Source organism: Acomys russatus, chromosome 4 (assembly GCF_903995435.1).
Source record: "Acomys russatus chromosome 4, mAcoRus1.1, whole genome shotgun sequence".
Taxonomy (NCBI): Eukaryota; Metazoa; Chordata; class Mammalia; order Rodentia; family Muridae; genus Acomys; species Acomys russatus.
In genome coordinates, this window is record NC_067140.1 from 7,315,563 (window position 1) to 7,334,140 (window position 18,578).

Here is an 18,578-nt window from a genome sequence, read left to right on the forward strand (position 1 = left end):
AGGCCCATGGCCCGCTGTAAGAGGGAGGTGGAAAAAGTGGGAAGGAGCGGCCACGCGGTGTGCAGGGTTTGCCTCCTCTCGGTCACTGGCTCTTTCTGGTCAAGGGTCACTGTGAACCTGTGCGGCCTCTTCTGACTGCTAACCGGGAGGCAGCGAGCTTTCCTCTGTCTTTAGGCTAAGATGGACCAATTGTGTTCGTTTGCCTTGCTCCCAACATCATGCAGCCCCTTCCCTTTTGGTCCATCCCTACGGGAGTCTGTTCATTTGGGCTCCAGCTGAGCTCAAGGAGAGCCATTTCTGCCACAGTGGCGCCGCGGGCTTGTGGTCACGGGGACAGTAGGGATGGCTGTGGCACTGCAGGCAAGGAGTGCCTTGGAAACTGGAAACTGCCATTTGCTGGATGAAAGGAATGTAAATGCAGTTGAAATGTTACCCTGCTGGCATTCTGGAAATGCCGTCAAGATTTCTCCTAACAAGCCTTATCTGTGTATTCCAAAACAGCACTGAAAATAGATCATTTGGATACAGGCTGAAGAGTGTTGAGTGTCTGAGATGGCAGTTTGCGTACAGCTTCCCTGCAGTGCCAGCCACCGAGTGGCTTGGCCTCCACCCTAAAATTCGAGCTTTGTGGTAGTTTGCTGTCTGCTGTCCCCATGAGGTACCCAGGCCTCATCCTGAGCAGCCGCTGGTTGCAGCCCTGTGGGGCCGTCTGCCCAGCTCCGAGGCTCTCCCACCCCTTGCTTAGCCCTAGCTTGCAGAACTGCCCAGATCCCTTCCTGGGACTTTGAGCCCCTGCTTGAATGAGGGGGTTCAGCAGCCATGTTGTGAAGGTTACCTCTTCACATTGAGATGGGAGTGGCTGCTCTGGGCTGTGGGTGCATTAAGAAGGGGAGGGGAGCTGGTGAGCTTGGACTGTGCGGGATCAAGAATGCAGGGTTCTCTGCCCGGAGTTGGTTTTGGGCCTGAACTGTGGTTTCAGAGGTGTTCCCTCTCTGTTTCTTTCACTGTGCGCGTCCGTCATGGATTTGTCTGTTCCTGTCATTCCACAGTGGAAGAGGATTGAGGGGTGCTGTTTTGTTTTGCTGATCTGCCTCCTTGAAGCTGTCAGTCACTCGTGGGCCTGGTGCTTGGCTAAGTGTTTACTGTTTTTATGTGAACTAATATGTAGTTATTTAGTGCCCACAGGTCAGAAAACAAAGTCTCTAAACTGGAAACTGACAAGAGCTTCTTCATTTGTAGCATTCTGTTTCTTTGGTGGGGTTTTCATGAGACACAGGCTTTGGAAATTGTAGGATGGTGGTGGATACAACAGTGTTCTTTTTGATGGCTCTTTCTACTCTCCTTACCTGGCAGGTGTTTAAAAGACACAACCCCAGCACAGCCGAGGAGCAGGAGATGATGGAGAACCTGTTCGATGCGCTCTGCTCCTGCCTCATGCTCAGCTCCAATCGAGAGCGCTTCCTGAAGGGAGAGGGCCTTCAGCTCATGAACCTCATGCTCAGGTCTGTCCCAGTTCTCCCTGTCGCCTATGTCTGCCTCTCCCTGCCAGCCTGGGTTAGGATGGGTAGCTGTGGTCCTTTTCCTCACTGGGGCCTGTGTCTGCCTCTCCTTGGCAGCCTGGGTTAGGATGGGTAGCTGTGGTCCTTTAGTCACTCGGGTTCCTGATTCATCCATAATGATGCTCATTTGGGAATGTGGTCTAAATGTGTCTGATCTTTTCTGAAATGAGGGGTGGCAAATAAAGGCGTGTATTGTCTGTGTGCTGGGAGTCAGTTGGTAATGTGGCCACCACCTTGAGGGCTGTGCTTTGTTCCTTCTGTTTTGTTGGTTTTGGGGAAAGCTAATCGATACATTCTAAACTTAGGTTTGTTTGTCTCTAAACTTAGCTCAGTTTTCTCTGTATCTTCCATAGACCTCTCTGTTTATATTTCCACCATTGACAGCAAAATATTCCTATTTATTCATTCAGTAATGAATTCTGTATATGGTGTGTACCTAAGCACAAGAAATATGAGAAAGTGAATGATGGTTCTAGAACTTTGGATTTAGTACTTCCTTTAATATATCTTTTTTATTTTTGCTTTATTTAAAGACAACACTGCTTCAACTTCTCAGTTACTCTATAAAATCTTAAATTTGGAAATGAAAAGGGGCAATGGCTTGTTTTGATGACTTTTATTGAGGAATGTGTCTGGAAAGGAAAATAGAGTTGCTGAGGAGGTGACCAGAGTGGAGTACCAGTAAGGGACAGCGTTTTGAAACTGAGAGGCTCTGGGTGGTGCTTGCAAACTACATTTGGAATTTTCTAGCCACTAAAGAATTCATGGAACTGAGGCAGGGTCGGCCATCTTGAAACCTCTAATCACACTCAGTCACAGCTCTGAGCAGACATGTCTCTGAAAATCTCTTACAAATTTAGCATATATGTATTAAGTGTAATCTAGATTGTAGACATTCAGCCTGTTCTATTAGAATATTATTAGATACTGTTTTTGTTTAATGTCAGGCTGACAAAGAAATAACCAAGGGAGGACTCCTCCCTGAAGCTAAAATGGCCCACTCTGCCACCCAAGCATAACCTATCTTTTGGTGGATATTGTCTCTTTGTATTATCATCATCATCATCTTGGTGGGTGTTTTGTTTGTTTGATTTTAACATTTTAGTCCTGTCACACTGTTTCATAGTTTTGTTTTTAACTTAACATGACATTTGTCATTCTGTGACATAATCTCCATGAGACTGCAATAACCACTTGCAGGACACAGGGGACATACTTACTCTTCTGTTGTTGACACTGAGGTTGTTTCCAGTGTTTCACTATCATGACAAACTACACATGACTAGTTTTGTGTTTTAAATGATTTGGGGATCAGCAGTGTACGACGTATTTCTAAAATTCCTTTTCTGTCAAAGGTTTGTGATGGGCTAAGGTGTGGCTGTCGTCTAGTGTATCCTAGACATTGGATTGATTAAAAATCTTCTTTTGAGAAACTGTTTTTAAAAGCAAATTGTTTTTTAAAGTGCCGAGAGAGCGATGGGAACTTGCTCAGAGACATTCACTGTTTGTGGACTCTGGCTCTCCTTTCTTGAGAGTCCATCTCTTCCCCTGCTAATTGCCCACCCTTTGTTGAAATGACCACCATCTTCCCGGCAGACAGCATGGAAAGAATTTGTCTTTTGGGATGTTCTAACCTTAAAGCTGCACTCTCCAGGGACTTTCCCCCAAGCTGCTTACAGGCCTGAACTGGCAGGGTCTGGATGGCTGAGTGCAGACATGAAGTGATGAATTCCTGCAGCATATGGCTCCATAATGTGTAGCAGTGGGGAACTGAATAAATAACCAGAAATATGGATTATTCAAACCGGAATGCTGAGGTTCTGGGAGGCTAATTAAAGAGCTCCGAAGGACTTGGGAGCCAGAGCCTGCGCCTCTCAGATCCACCTCTCAGCTTTCAGTGCTAAAGTTGCTGTGATTCCATCTTTTGAACTAATTAGCAGCATTCACAGACTCAGCATTTCCTTTCGTCTCTTTTCCACGTTCTTTGTTTCTCATTGTTTTTCTCCTTCAGACTCCCAAATGGAAAGTTTGACTGGGAAGGAATTTTTTCTCTATTATTTTTAAGTTGTTCTCCGTCTAGAGAACACCCATTCAAAACTAGGATGCTGAACAGTAGAAGGCCAGGGCAGTTTCTGTGGTTTCATTGCCCCTAAGTATGCCTTTTCGCTCTGATTCCTTCAGTCTCTGGGCTCCTGGACTTTCCTGTTTTGCAGAGAAAGCACTGCATGGGAGCAGGCAAGCCGGCGGGCGGGTAGGCGGGAGGGAGGGAGGATGGGCTTTCCAGCTGAGGTGATGTGGACTTGGGACACCCACTGGCTCTCATCCCCAGGCTCTGGACACTTGTTGAGTTGCTTTACATTTATGCCTCTGACTTTACTTACTTACTTGTTTTTATAAAACTAAGGGAAATAGTGCTGAATTTTCGAGGATTTAGGGGGAACCAAATTTTATAAAGTTGGATCATTCTATAGCGCCAACACGTTGATAAGGTACAGTGTTGTGACAGCTACTCTGCTAACTATACGGTCTAGGCCTGTATGGAAAACAGGACAGAATTATTGCCTTTAAGAAAGTTAAAAGCGGGGCTGGAGAGATGGCTCAGTGGTTAAGAGCACTGTCTGCTCTTCCAAAGGACCCGGGTTCAATTCCCAGCACCCACATGGCAGCTCACAATTGTCTGTAATTCCGGTTCCAAGGGATCTGACACCCTTGTCCCCATACCAATGCACATAAAATAAAATAAATTATAAAAAAAAAAAAAAAAAAAAAAGAAAGAAAGTTAAAAGCTACGGAAAAAGGCAGACATTGAATAACAAATATGACCTAGTTGGCAGTTGTTCACACATGCCTAAGAAAGTTTTAAGTTTCTGGTTATAGATAATCAAGGACCACCAGTGAGGTAGTTATTTATGCACATGAATATGCCCACATGCTCTCTCACTCTCTCTCACACACACACACACACACACACACACACACACACACACACACACACACTTTTCTGCTCTAACCCAGACTGTTTTAGATGCTGTAAAATTTGATTTCCTCCGATAACACCCTTGATGTTTATGATTGAACCTGGTGATGCAGCCTTCTGTCCATGTCACCTCTCCAACCTGGTCTTCTATCCACCCTCTTAAATTCTAGATTTGGAAACCTTTGTTTGCTGTGTCAGACACCAGCGGATGGTGGCTAGCCGACATGTTTGTCTGAGTCTCCAACTAATCTTAAAGGCTTTGTTCTTGTTGTTGTTGCGACTCTGTAGCCCTGGCAGGTCTGGAACTCACAGACATCTGCCTGCTTCTGCCTCCCAAGCTCTGGGGTTTAAGATGTGCGCCACCATACCCAGCTTGGACTGTGAGCTTCGGAGAGCAGGGACCTAATCTTCTTGTGTACAACAATAGATACCATTGGCTTTCAGTCCATCTTTTCCACATGAGCCAGAAAATCTGAGGATGCTCTTGCTGTTTAGAACCGTTGACGCAGGATGTCTAGCTCATCCCACGGACAGGCCACAGGGAGGAGAGAGAGTTGCTTAAAGACTGTGGAGTGAGCACTCAGCCCCTTACCTGAGAGGTTTAGTCCTGGTTTTCCCAGTATTTATGATACTGATGCTCAAAGTCAGGGAGACCTAGATGCAAGGCGGCTCCAGGCTCTGCCCATGCCCATAAAGCTAGCACAGGTCCCATGCTCCAGTGTTGTCCTCTTCTGACCTTGAACTCTTCAGCTATCTTCCTTCATCCTCCTGAGCCTGCCCGGGCTCTGGTTTGAGTGGCATTCCCTGCCTCCTTCTGCTCCAGGTTCAAGGCAGCCTTCAGCACATATTACCTGGACTGGCCTCTCACTCCTACGCCACCCCGTGCTCACCTCTCAGGCCTTTGTCTTCATCTTCCTACCAGCTGGGGCCAGTTGAGTGCTCAGGTGACTTTCCCTCCTCATTCTGGTGCTGTCTGGATTTCATAGTCTTGACAGAATCAATTGTTGGGGGTGTGGGGGAGTTTTGTGATTCTCTCACCGCCAAAGAACAAATGAAGACATCTTGGAAAAGAAGAAGATTGTTGCCATATTGGAGAGTGAGTCTCATGCTGTGATAGACGCAGCAGGCAGCCATCCTATCTTACCCTCTAGGAGCCACAGTGAAAGAAAGAAAACCAGTTTCCCATGTGCTCCCATAGCTGTTGGCAGAGCACAAAAATGATGTAAGGCAAAAGGTGCAGAGGCTCTGGGCAGTGCTTAGACACTGACAGGGAGAGAGAAGTGGTTCTGATGTGGAGATGTGCTGTGCCTGACCTCCATTGTGGTGTGTGGATTTAGGGCAATTGCAGAGGATATAGGATGGCTTTTGATGAGCAGAGAGGGGTGGGGTGGCCTTTGGTGAGCAGAGAGGGGTGTGAGGTGGCCTTGGTGAGCAGAGACGGTGTGGGGTGGCCTTGGTGAGCAGAGAGGGTGTGGGTGGCCTTTGATGAGCAGAGAGGGTGTGAGGTGGCCTTTGGTGAGCAGAGAGGGTGTGGGGTGGCCTTTGATGAGCAAAGAGGGTGTGAGGTGGCCTTGGTGAGCAGAGAGGGTGTGAGGTGGCCTTTGGTGAGCAGAGAGGGTGTAGGGTGGCCTTTGGTGAGCAGAGAGGGTGTGGGGTGGCCTTGGTGAGCAGAGAGGGTGTGGGGTGGCCTTTGGTGAGCAGAGAGGGCGTGGGGTGGGCCTTGGTGAGCAGAGAGGGTGTGGGGTGGCCTTTGATGAGCAGAGAGGGCGTGAGGTGGCCTTTGGTGAGCAGAGAGGGTGTGGGGTGGCCTTTGGTTGAGCAGAGAGGGTGTGGGGTGGCCTTTGGTGAGCAGAGAGGGTGTGGGGTGGCCTTGGTGAGCAGAGAGGGTGTGAGGTGGCCTTTGATGAGCAGAGAGGGTGTGAGGTGGCCTTTGGTGAGCAGAGAGGGGTGTAGGGTGGCCTTTGGTGAGCAGAGAGGGTGTGAGGTGGCCTTTGGTGAGCAGAGAGGGTGTGAGGTGGCCTTTGGTGAGCAGAGAGGGTGTGAGGTGGCCTTGGTGAGCAGAGAGGGTGTAGGGTGGCCTTTGATGAGCAGAGAGGGTGTGAGGTGGCCTTTGGTGAGCAGAGAGGGTGTGAGGTGGCCTTTGATGAGCAGAGAGGGTGTGGGGTGGCCTTTGATGAGCAGAGAGGGTGTGGGGTGGCCCTTTGGTGAGCAGAGAGGGGTGTGGGGTGGCCTTTGGTGAGCAGAGAGGGTGTAGGGTGGCCTTTGATGAGCAGAGAGGGTGTGGGGTGGCCTTTGGTGAGCAGAGAGGGTGTGAGGTGGCCTTTGGTGAGCAGAGAGGGTGTGAGGTGGCCTTTGATGAGCAAAGAGGGTGTGAGGTGGCCTTGGTGAGCAGAGAGGGTGTGGGGTGGCCTTTGATGAGCAGAGAGGGTGTGAGGTGGCCTTTGGTGAGCAGAGAGGGTGTAGGGTGGCCTTTGATGAGCAGAGAGGGTGTGAGGTGGCCTTTGGTGAGCAGAGAGGGTGTGAGGTGGCCTTTGGTGAGCAGAGAGGGTGTGGGGTGGCCTTTGGTGAGCAGAGAGGGTGTGGGGTGGCCTTTGATGAGCAGAGAGGGTGTGGGGTGGCCTTGGTGAGCAGAGAGGGTGTGAGGGTGGCCTTTGGTGAGCAGAGAGGGTGTAGGGTGGCCTTTGGTGAGCAGAGAGGGTGTGGGGTGGCCTTTGGTGAGCAGAGAGGTGTGGGGTGGCCTTGGTGAGGTGGCCTTTGGTGAGCAGAGAGGGTGTGGGGTGGCCCTTTGGTGAGCAGAGAGGGTGTGGGGTGGCCTTTGGTGAGCAGAGAGGGTGTGGGGTGGCCTTTGGTGGACAGCAGAGTAATTAAGGTAGGAGCACAAGGCAACTGGTATTTTTACCATCAGAGATGGTTGAGTGGAAACTAAGATTCAAGGCTGGGTGTGGTGGCAAATGCCTTGGGAGTCAGAGACCCTGAGTTCAAGGGCAGCCTGGTTTATAGAGCAAGTTTCAGGACAAAAAAAAAAAAAAAAAAAAAAGGCATAAAAACAAACAAACAAAAGAGATGATGATCAAATTCAGAGGGGCTAGTCCGCAGAATGATATGCAGTTTAAAATGTGGCAAGAAAAGAGGGTGGGACTGCAGCTGCCCCAGATGCCCTAAATGAGACGGATCTGCCATTTCCTCCTTAGTCCCCACAGATTTCTCTCTCTAGTGAGAGGGTTGCTACAAATAGAAGATTCCAATAGATCTGAGCTAATTTTAGTCTGTGCTCCAAACAGCCTTCCTGGCAGCACCCCCAGGCACTTTTTTACCAGTGTGTCCTTGTATGTGAGTAGCTCGGTGCTCTTTAAGAACTGCAAAGCCGGTGGGACAGGAAGAATTACATTGTCACTTTCCTTGAAGACGTTGACGTGAGGGTTATTACTTTTGTTGTAAACCCTGTTCCAGTTAGAAGGAAAAGCGACCACCATGCTCCCCAGAGATGTGCTCAGTGCAGCCTGGGTTGTGCAGCAGGAGCAAGGCAAGCCCATCTCGGTTATTAACCGTGCAGGTAAAAAGAAGACCATCCGTCCAGGAATCACCAATCCTTGTTTGTTTAATTTTTGCTCTGAGATTTTTCAGTAAGATTTACCGTACTCAGGAATGTGACAGAGGGGGTGATGACATGCCATCTGCAGAGTGGAGCTCGGTGGGCCCCATTCTGAACAGGGCTTCTGGCCAGGTACATGGGTAGAGAGGGCAGCCTGGGGCTCCTGCAGGTTTGATCCTGGTCTTTTCCCTGCTCTCCAATGGTTTTCTTCTTGATGAGCATGTGCAGATCTGGACCACTTTGTGCTTTCAGTCTTGTCCTTCACATGTTTTAAAAGCTAGCGCCTCCACTAAGCTCCAGTCTCTCAGGATCAGGCAGAAGATCCGTCTCTCAGGATCAGGCAGAAGATGCGTGCAGGTCTGGAGGCAGCTGCCGCCGCGGGCTGAAGACGCTGTACATACACACAGCCGACTTGTTCATCCTTTCCCACAGGCCAAATAGCGCTGTTCTGCCCTAGATGGATCCCAGCAGTTTGCACCTGTTCTCTGGGAGCCAGACAAATGCTTCACTGGCACAAAGCAATCTTTCCCCGAGCCCTGCAGGCTGACGGTACCACTTCATAACCGGAGAGTGCTATGGTAAAAGCAGGTTAGCTGACAGGAAGTGGTGGCAGACCTGTCCAAGCCCTTCGGTCTGACTTGATAGCTCTTCTTCAGTCCAGGGTAGATGGCGCATATTTGCGGTGTCTATTTGATGAGTACTGCTATGCGTAGACCCGCCCTTCACACCCTTGCCACCAGCATAATGGCAACTGTCTTTATCACACCCATGTGTCTCCCTGTACACTTTCACTCCATAAATCCTCCTCTCTGACTCATTGTTTCTAGGTAACAATCGATTTGCTCTCTGGCCATTATTTATTAGATTTCATTTTATAGAATTCAATTTAAATGGAGTAATGCAGTATGTGCCTTTGCTGCAGAGTGGTCGCTCAGCTGACCAATTGCACCTAATATAAATGTTTGGAGATTTATCCTTGCTAAGTATCAGTAGTTTAATCCTTTTTCACCACCAAATAGTATTTTATCATGTGAATAAGCCACAGGTTGTTGACTCACTTACTGATGTACATTTGTATCTAGTCTTTAGGCCTTAGGAGTGAGGCTGAAATGAACATTACACGCAAGCTTCAGGCATGCATATCCCTCATTGCTCTTGGGTCAATACTGGGAAGTTGAGTGCTTCCGTCATGTAACTGGTGCGTACTTTGGTTTTTAAGGTGCTGTCGGACGGCTTGCAAAATGATGCCGTTTTGAATCCCATGGCGGGGTGCAAGCTCCAGGAGCCCTGCTTTCTCTTTGGCGTCTTAGTCAACTTCTCAGTGGAGCTGTGCTAGTGTGTACACGGTGTGTGTGGTGCGGGATGTTTCATACAATTGGAATTTGCTTTTCCTAAGACTAGCAGTGTTGGGTGTCTGAATGCATGGTTTGATCTCCACATGTCTCTGCTGGTCAGGTCTCTTCAAATCCTTTGCCCGTTTGGTGGTAGGAAGCTGTAACAGTTATGACAACTCTAGCAGTCCTTATCCATCATCAATATGGGCTCCTGTCAGGCGTGTGGCTTCGGCATTGTATTTTGTCCTATGCTCTGCTTTTTCATTTCCACAGTAGTCTCTGAAAACATTTTAATTCTGATGGTGATTTATCTCTTCCAGTGACCTGTTTTTGTCCGCGTAAATTAAATAGCCTGTGTCGTTCAAGGAATTCACCGCTTTTGTCTGTTGACAAACCCGTTGTGTGTTAAGTCTTCCCTCTCTCCTCCTTGGAGTCTGTATACTTGGTCGTGACAGGCTTGCTTACTCCTCAGTCTGAGAACTTGTGCTTTTGGTTTTCTGTTTTGTTTTTTCTTCTGATCAGTGCGGCTGGTGTTATCAATTTTAATGATCTCGAAGAACCAGCTTTTGTTTAACAATTTTTCCCGACCCTTTTTCTGTTTTTGTTTTGGAGCTTTCTGTTCTGGTCTTTTCTTCTTTCGGTAACCTTGGGAGGACTACTTCTCTGCTCTTTTCATGGCTTTTCAGGGTGCAAATGTGAGGTTGCTCATTTGAGGGCTGTGTTATTTTTCTAATGTGTACACTGCTGTACTCTCCTCTAACTACACATCAGGGCAGCCATATGCACTCTTGTTGTAATGTGTTTTCACTTTTATTTCATCCAAAATGCTATTTTGATTTCATTTTTCATGAAGTGCTTAGAAATGTGTTGTTAAGTTCCCAAATATTTGGTGCTTTTCCAACTGTCTGCCCTCACTTCTGCTTCAATCACGCTGTGGTTTGGGAAGGGACACTGTGTGACCTAGAGCCTTCTGGATTTATAAAGCCTTGTGGGGTCCAGATCAGTCATGCTGCCAAGTCCTCGTCCGCCGTGTGTCTGAAGAGCCTTCTGCTGCCTGGGGCAGGGTGCTTTGCTGTGGCAGGTGGGGACAGTTGGTGTCATGTTGCTTGCAGGTCTCGTGGGTGTTGCCCTTTGTACTTTCACTGCTGTACACTTTTGGGTCCTGCGTTTTGAAGTTATTTTAGGTGCTTAAACATTAAGGATTACTTCAGGTGTGATAACGTCCACCCTTAATCCCAGCACTTGCAAAGCAGAGGCAGATGGATCTCTGAATTTGGATTCTGAGGCCAGCCTGGTCTACAGAGCGGATTCCAGGACAACCAGGGCTACACAGAAAAGCTTTGTCCCCAAAAACAAATGAACAAAAAGTTAAAAACATTTCAGATGATATGCTCTTTTGTGTAACTGGCCCTTTTATTACTAAGACATTACTTTCTTTATACCTAGGATTACTCTTTGACCTGAAACTTGACTCCTAGTGCTATCACCACCACAACCTTGTCTGAGTGTTAGCATCAAGGGTCTTTTGCCGTCTGTCCTTGAATAAGTTGTGTGCTGTCTGCTGCCTTGCCCTCTTCTCACACCAAACATATGTGTGGAAGCCCCAGTTAGCCCCCCACCGCCACACCCCAGTAGATTTGGAGAAAGAACTTGGTTATGGTTAAATGGGGGTGTAGGGATGAACCTCAAAACCCAACAAGACTCTTCTCCCACAATAGGAGGTCCCCCACACGAATGCCCCTCCAGCTGCGCTGTCGAGCCCACAGGAACACTTCTCTCTGTCCTTCCTGCTGCTGCAGTTACACATTTGATGTCAGGATATGGTGGAAATCCCACTGCAGAGTGTTCTTTTTGTTTAAACCACAGTTATCTTTTTAATAGATTTTTAATAGAAAAGTTGTCTTTTTCTATTAAATATATTTCTATTCTATATGTGTATGTAATATATATGTATATATACATATATATGTACATTTTTAAAATTGAGGATAGATTCTTCCCTCATATAAGACATCTTGACCACAGCCTTCTCTTATTTCTGATTTTAGTGGAATTGCTTTCGAGTTTTTCTACGTTTAATTTGATGTTGGCTATAGGCTTGCTGTAAGTTGCCTTTATTGTGTTTAGGTGTGCCCCTTGTATCCTTAATCTCACCAGGACTTTTATCATGAAGGGGTGTTGGAATTTGTCACAGGGGTTTTCAGCATCTAATGAGATAAGCATGTGGGGTCTTTCTTTCAGTTTGTTTATATGGTTGATTGCTTTGACTGATTTTCATATGTTGGACCATCCTGTATCTCTGGGATGAAGCCTACCTGATCATGGAGTGAGTTTTTTTTTGGTTTTTTTGTTTTTTTAATGTGTTCTTAGATTTGGTTTGCAGGTATTTTATTGAGTATTTTTGCATCTATGTTCATAAGGGAAATTGGTCTGTAATTCTCTGTCTTTGTTGAGTCTTTATGTAGTTTGATTATCAGAGTTACTGTGGCATCATAAAATGAACTGGGCAATGTTCTTCTGTTTCCATTTTTGAAATAATTTGAGGAGTATTGGTGTTAACTCTTCTTTGAAAGTCTGATAGAGGTGGGCTGGAGAGATGACTTAGAGGTCAGGAGCACTGACTGTTCTTCCAGAAGTCCTTAGTTCAATTCCCAGCAACCACTTGGTGGCTCACAACCATCTATACATGCCGGCAGAGCTCTGAATACATAATAAATAAATAAATAAATCTTTTAAAAAAGAAAAAGAAAGAAAGTCTGATAGAATTCTTCTCTAAAATCATCTGAGCCTGGGTCTTGTTTTTTGTTTTGGTTGGGAGACTTTTAATGACTGCTTCTATTTCATTAGGGGTTATAGGTCTGTTTAAATTGTTTCTATAATCTTGTTTTAATTTGGTAAGCAGTATCTATTGAGACAAGTATCCATTTCTCTTAGATTTTCCCATTTGGTGGAGTACAGGTTTTTAAAGTATGTCCTTAGGAGTCCCTGGGTTTTTTCCATGTCTGTTGTCATGTCCCTTTTCATTAGTTTGGATCTTCTCTCTCCCTAAGTTAATTTGGATAAGACTTTGTCTGTTTTATTGACTTTCTCAAAGAACCAATTCTTTCGTTGATTCTTTTGGTATTGTTCCTTTTGTTCCTATCTTATTGAGTTCAGCCATCCAATTGAGTCTTTCTTGCCATCCACTCCTCTTGGGTGTGCTTACTTCTTTCTGCTCTAGAGCTTTCAGGTGTGCTGTTAAGTTGCTAGTATGAAATCACTTTTTTTTTTAACTTGATGTGAGATTTATTACTGAACGTGATTTTAGGGTACAGAAGAACATCACAGTGGAAGCTCCTCAGGAATGCAGGGCTCTCCACTGGTCCAGGGGACCATGACGAGATATATTTGACCCCACAGCCATCAGGGATGAGCCACTTCTCAGCAACCATGTCTTCAAATCCATCTGCATTAAACTTGGTGAAGCCCCACTTCTCTGAGATGTGGGTCTTCTGGCGGCCAGGGAACTTGAACTTGGCTCTATAAAGAGCCTCAATCGCATGCCTCTTATTCTGCCGCTTGGCGTGCATGGACATAATGACCTGGCCAATGTGAGCCCTGGCCACTGTGCCCTGGGGTTTCCCAAAGGCACCACACATGCCTGTCTAGAGCCTGTCAGCCCCAGCACAGGACAACATCTTGGTGACTCAGGTGACACAGAAAGGGTGGAGCCTCACTCGAATATGAACGCCATCCTTGGCACAACTCTTCACGATGTATTTGTTGGCACAAATGCAGGCAGCCTCCAGCGCTTCAGAATAGAGTTGTTCGTATTCATCTGACACCATGTGGCCACAAAATGGGAGTCCATCAACTTTTGCCTTCTTCTGTCTCAAGTCAAAGATGCAGATTCTAGCATCAGGGACACCCTGGCAAAAGGAGACTTTGGGTACAGCGTGTTCATATAAGCAGTAACACCAGGCGGGGCTGTGGTCCATAATGACAATAGGATCGGTGGCACTGGAGGAAAAGAGCATGAGATCACTGGTTTGGGGGTTTTTTTTATGTCAGTGCTATAAACGTTCTTGGCACCACTTTCATTGTGTCCCATAAATTTGGGTATTCATTTTCATTGAATTCTAGAAAGTCTATTTCTGTCTTGACCCATTTTTCGTTCAGTGGAGAGGTGTTCCGATTCCATGAGTTTATAGACTTTCTGTTGTTTCTGTGTTGTTGATATGCAGCTTTAATCCATGATGATCTGGTAAAGGAGTATTTCAGTGTTTTTGTATCTACTGAGACTTGCCTTGAGTCTGAATATATGCTTAATGTTGGAGAAAGTTCCATGAGGTGCTCAGAAGGTATATTCTTGTGTTTGGGTGGAATACTGTTAATATCTGTTAAGTTCATTTGCTTTATAATGTCTGTTAGTGCCAACATTTCTCCATTTAGTCTTTGTCTGGGTGCCCTGCCCTGTGGTGAGAATGGGATAGTGAGTTTCCACTATCAGTGTGTGAGGGTCAGTATGTGAATCCAGCTGTACTAGTGTTTCCTTTACAAATGTGAGTGCCTTTGTGTTTAGGGCATAGATATTACGAATTGAAGTGTCATCTTAAATGCTATAAATTTAAATGCTATAAACCCTTATCCAAACTAACTAAAAGAGGAGAGAGAATATCCAAATTAACAAAAGGAAGACATAACAACAGACACCGAGGAAACCCAGAAGCTCATAAGAACATACTTAAAAATCTGTACACCACCAAATTGGAAACTCTAAGAGAAATGAATAATTTTCTCACTAGATATTGCTTACCAAAGTTGAATCAAGATTAGGTACACAATTTAAACGTCCTTTGATGAGTAAACATTGTCCTTCGCATCTCTTTTGATTAATTGTGGTTTGTAGCCTATTTTGTTACATATTACAATGTCTACATTAGCTTGCTTCTTAGGTTCATTTGCTTGGAAAGTTTTTTTTCCAACCCTTTACCCTGAGGTGATGTCTGTCTACCCTTGATACTGAGATGCCTTTCTTGTATGCAGTCAAAGGGTAGATTCTGTTTGTGCATCCATTCTGTTAGCCTGTGTCTTTTTATTGGGAAATGGAGACCGTTGATATTGAGAGATATCAATGACCAATGATTGTTAATTCCTGTTATTTTGTTGGGGGGTGGAGGGTGTGTGTGTGTGTGTGTGTGTGTGTGTTGCTGTGTGTTTCCCTTCTTTTGGTTTTCCTGCTGTGCGATATTTATTTCCTGTGTTTTGATGGACATAGTTAACCTCCTTGGTTTAGTTTCCTTCTAGTACCTCTGTAGGGCTGGATTTGTGGATAGATATTGTCTAAACTTGACTTTGTTGTGGAAGATGGTATCTTGATTTTTCCAACTATAGTGATTGAAGGTTTTGCTGGGTATGGTAATCTGGGCTGGCATCCATGCTCTCTTAGAGTCTGCAAGACATCTGACCAGGCCCTTCTAGATTAGAGTCTCCGTGGAGAAGTCAGGTGTAATTCTAATAGGTCTGCTTTTATATGTTACTTAGTCTTTTTTCTCTTGCAGGTTTTAATAGTCTTTCTTTGTTCTTATGTTTGATGTTTTGATTATTATGTGGTGAGGGGACTTCCTTTTCCAGTCCAATCTATTTGGTGTTCTGTACCTTTATAGGCAAATCCTTTAAGTTAGATTCCCCCCCCCCGCCTCCCCGTGATTTTGTTGAGTATTTTCTGACCCTTTGAGCTTGGATTCTTCTCCTTCTATTCTTACTGATCTTAGGATTAGTCTTTTTATGATGTCCCAGATTTCCTGGATGTTTTATGTCAGGATTTTTTTAGATTTTTAATCTATGTACCCATTTCTTCTTCTATCGCATCTTCAAGTCCTCAGATTCTCATATTCTGTTAGTGAAGCTTGCTGCCATAGCCCCTGTTCACATTCCTACATGTTTTCATTTCTGTCATTTTCTCTGTTTGTATTTTCTTCATTGCTTCTAGTTCCATTTTTAGGCCTTGAATGGTTTTATTCTTTTCTTTCAGCTGTTTGTTTGTGTTTTCCTGGATTTATTCACTTCTTCTTTAAAGACCTCTATCATCGTCATAATGTTGTTTTTTGGGGTCTTTTTCTTGTGCTTCAGCTCTGCTGGAATATTCAGGGCCTGCTGTGGCAGGACAGCTGGGCTCTGGTGGAGTCATAGTGCTTGGCTGTTAGGCATCTGGCTTGGGGTGATTATGGGTCTAGGTGCTGAGTTCTGGCTTTGTCTTTGTTGGGTGGGGGTTTTGTTCCTTGGTTTCTGTTTCTTCTCTGGATTTTCAGAGAGTATTCTGCCGTGTGTTGCCTGTTTCACTGGCCTGCTTAGTTGGTGTGTTCCCAGGAAATGCCTGCTGCTGCTGGAGGTTGGAGGAAGGGGAAGCTAGGGGTGGGGGTGTCTGTCTCAGTGCTAGGGTCAACCCTGAGAACAGGGGGAACGAAGAAGACCCATGGGCGGCCCACCTGGCCACCTGCCAGGCATGGCCTATGGTTGAGCGGGGGACGTCTGTTCAAACTGGGGGCTGGGACACAGCTGGAGAAGGACACACAAGAGGCATGTACAGAGGCGAGGAGAGGGGACAATGTTGTTCTGTTACAGTGCAAGGGTCAACCCTGGGGTGTGGGTCTGGAGGAGCAGTGTTGTATCTACGTATTTGTTGTTGCTTGTGCTCTTCGTGACCAAGGCAGGAGGATCATGACTTTGAGGTTGGGTAGTAAGTAGTGAGACAGTACCTTCAAACAAAGAAGATAATTATTTTGACCATGAGAGTTTAAAAAAAAACAAACAATGCTGCTCCCCCGTCTGCCTTTCAAGGGGCTTATAATTCCACATGCGTGATTATGATTATGTTTTATAATCATAAAATAATAAAGTGTAATAATAAAGTCATACAGTTGAGTATTAAAAACGTAACTACATGTGCATCCACTGTTCACGGTTGTCCAGTATCATTTTTCAGTGATGCTCACGCCCATGTGTTTCTTCCTATATCACACCCTGAGTTCTTGAGCTGCTCTGGTCAAGCTTCTTCTGCAGTGTGCAGCTTCAGCCACCCCCTGCTGCCGTCTATCAGATACTGCATTTCCCTCTAGTTATTCGAATTAGTTTTGGTTAGTACAAGACGCTGTTGGTGCTCTCCCGTTTGCATTATCGCTATGTCATGATAAGAGCTGTTCTAATGTCCTTATCTCCTGATTCTGTCATGGGGCATTTTAGGTGCTATTTTATGGGGGTATTTATTGAGTTTCAAGTATTGTGGCTTTTCCCTTGTCATCTGCATCTCTTTGTTAGTTTCGTTGGTTTGCTTATTTACATATTGGTGGTACTGAGGCCTGAACTCAAGACCCTGTGCCTGTTGAGCTAGCAGTCTAACATTGAGCTATCCCATAATATAACACCCTCAGAACAGACCCTCACCCCCCCTTACTTATGTGCATGTGGTGTGGTATACGGTGGTGGTGGTGTCGGTGTTAGCATGTGTGACACATGCGCACGTGCATGAAGGGGCCCAGGATGATATCAGGCATCGTCCTTTTTCCGTTGATCTTCTCCTTTGTCTTTTCATTCTTTGAATATATTACTACTGTGTGTGTGTACATGACGGTGGGTGGCAATCTGTGCATGACAGCGTACAGGGCAGAGGGCACTCTGCGGCCGGCTCCTGAGAGTTCTGCTGTCTGCCTTATTCAGGATCTTTGGCGGAAGAGGCAAAGCTTAATGGGACACACTGTTCACAAGGTGCCGTTCACTAGGTAAAAGGGGAAAGCCTGAGAGATACAGTACATCTTTCAGTTTCTCCCCTGAAGATGCATATGGCATACCCATATCTTATTGGCTATAGAGAGTCACATGACCGTCCCTAGGCTCTAGTGGGAAGAAATGTGTTTTAGCAGTTCTGTACGAACTCATGTGAATTGACTACGGACGGTGTTTAAGGACATTGTGTTGATATCCTGAAACCACCCTGGTCATGGATAATGATCTGGATGAGTGTCCCCCAGTGGTGATGGATTTGGTCATCAGGGTGCTGCTAATTAGAGATGGTGGGGTCTAATGGGAAGATCTTAGTTTATTGAAAGTGAGTGTGGCTTTCTAGCTTCTTCCTCCTGCCTCCCTGGACTTAGGCAGTTATATATTCTTACCTTTTGCCCTCTGGTGCCCCCACAAGAAGCCCAAAGCAGTGAGCTGGAACCTCTAAAATCATGAACTAAATAAACCTTTTTCCTAGAAGTTAATTCTTGCATTAGGCATTTTGTTATAGTTATAAAGGCGTCTTGATCTGGCTATCTAATTAATGCCAAATGCTCTGTCCCACGAAATGGTCTTCTGTTTGGGGAGCTCTATAGGAAATGAACTTTGGTCATGTGCATTCCAAAGCAAACAGAAGTGATCTTGCCCGGATAGCCAGATTTCTTGCCAGGATCAGCTCACGGTTACCAGCTTCATAGTTTAAAGAGTCCCAGTTACCTCTTTAATTCATCCCAGCTAGCCAGAGTTCTGGAGAAAGGACTTTACTTCCTTAGCTTGTCCTCAGATCATTTCCTTCTGGGTTCTACTGTTCTTCTCTACCTTTAAAAAGACTACCTCAGGGTCGTCTTGCGTAGGAGATTCACTCATAGCCTATCAGTTTCATGATTCTCTCACATTTCCCCTGATTCCTGAATTTTAAATGCAATTAAGTCCTAGCTGAACATCACTGTCCTGTCCCAGAGTGGCCTTGGATTTAAGCAAAACTCTTGGTGCCTTTCATCCCTGCCTTCTGCTTATCTGCCCTGTGCCTTTTTCTTTGTGCCTACTGTCTATTTCTTTAAAGAGACACCAAGACCATAAAATAAATTCATGGAGGAGTATTTACAGTTTTGGAGGTTTAGTCCCTTCTCATCATGGCGAGGAGAATGACAGCATGGCAGCACTCATGGTATCCTGATCTCTGCAGGCCAGGAGAAGGTGAGCCTGGGCCTGACATGGCCTTTTGAAAGCTCAAAGCCCACCTCTACTGACACACTTCCTCCAACAAGGCCACACCTCCTACTCCTTCTAATCCTTTCAAACAGTGCCACTCCCTGCTGACTAAGCATTCAAATATGTGAGCCTATAGAGACCATTCTGGT

The 18,578-nt window shown here is 45.7% G+C and overlaps 1 protein-coding gene and 1 pseudogene across 1 annotated transcript in view; one reads left to right on the forward strand and one right to left on the reverse strand.

The window, feature by feature from the left end:
• Positions 1-18,578, forward strand: part of Ctnnbl1 (catenin beta like 1) — a 158,813-nt gene that overhangs the window by 80,953 nt on the left and 59,282 nt on the right. The window contains exon 10 of the mRNA XM_051143681.1: positions 1,354-1,502. Coding sequence (XP_050999638.1) covers positions 1,354-1,502 — 149 coding nt within the window. The remainder of the gene's footprint in view (positions 1-1,353; positions 1,503-18,578) is intronic.
• On the reverse strand, positions 12,800-13,439 carry LOC127188307 (60S ribosomal protein L10-like; annotated as a pseudogene).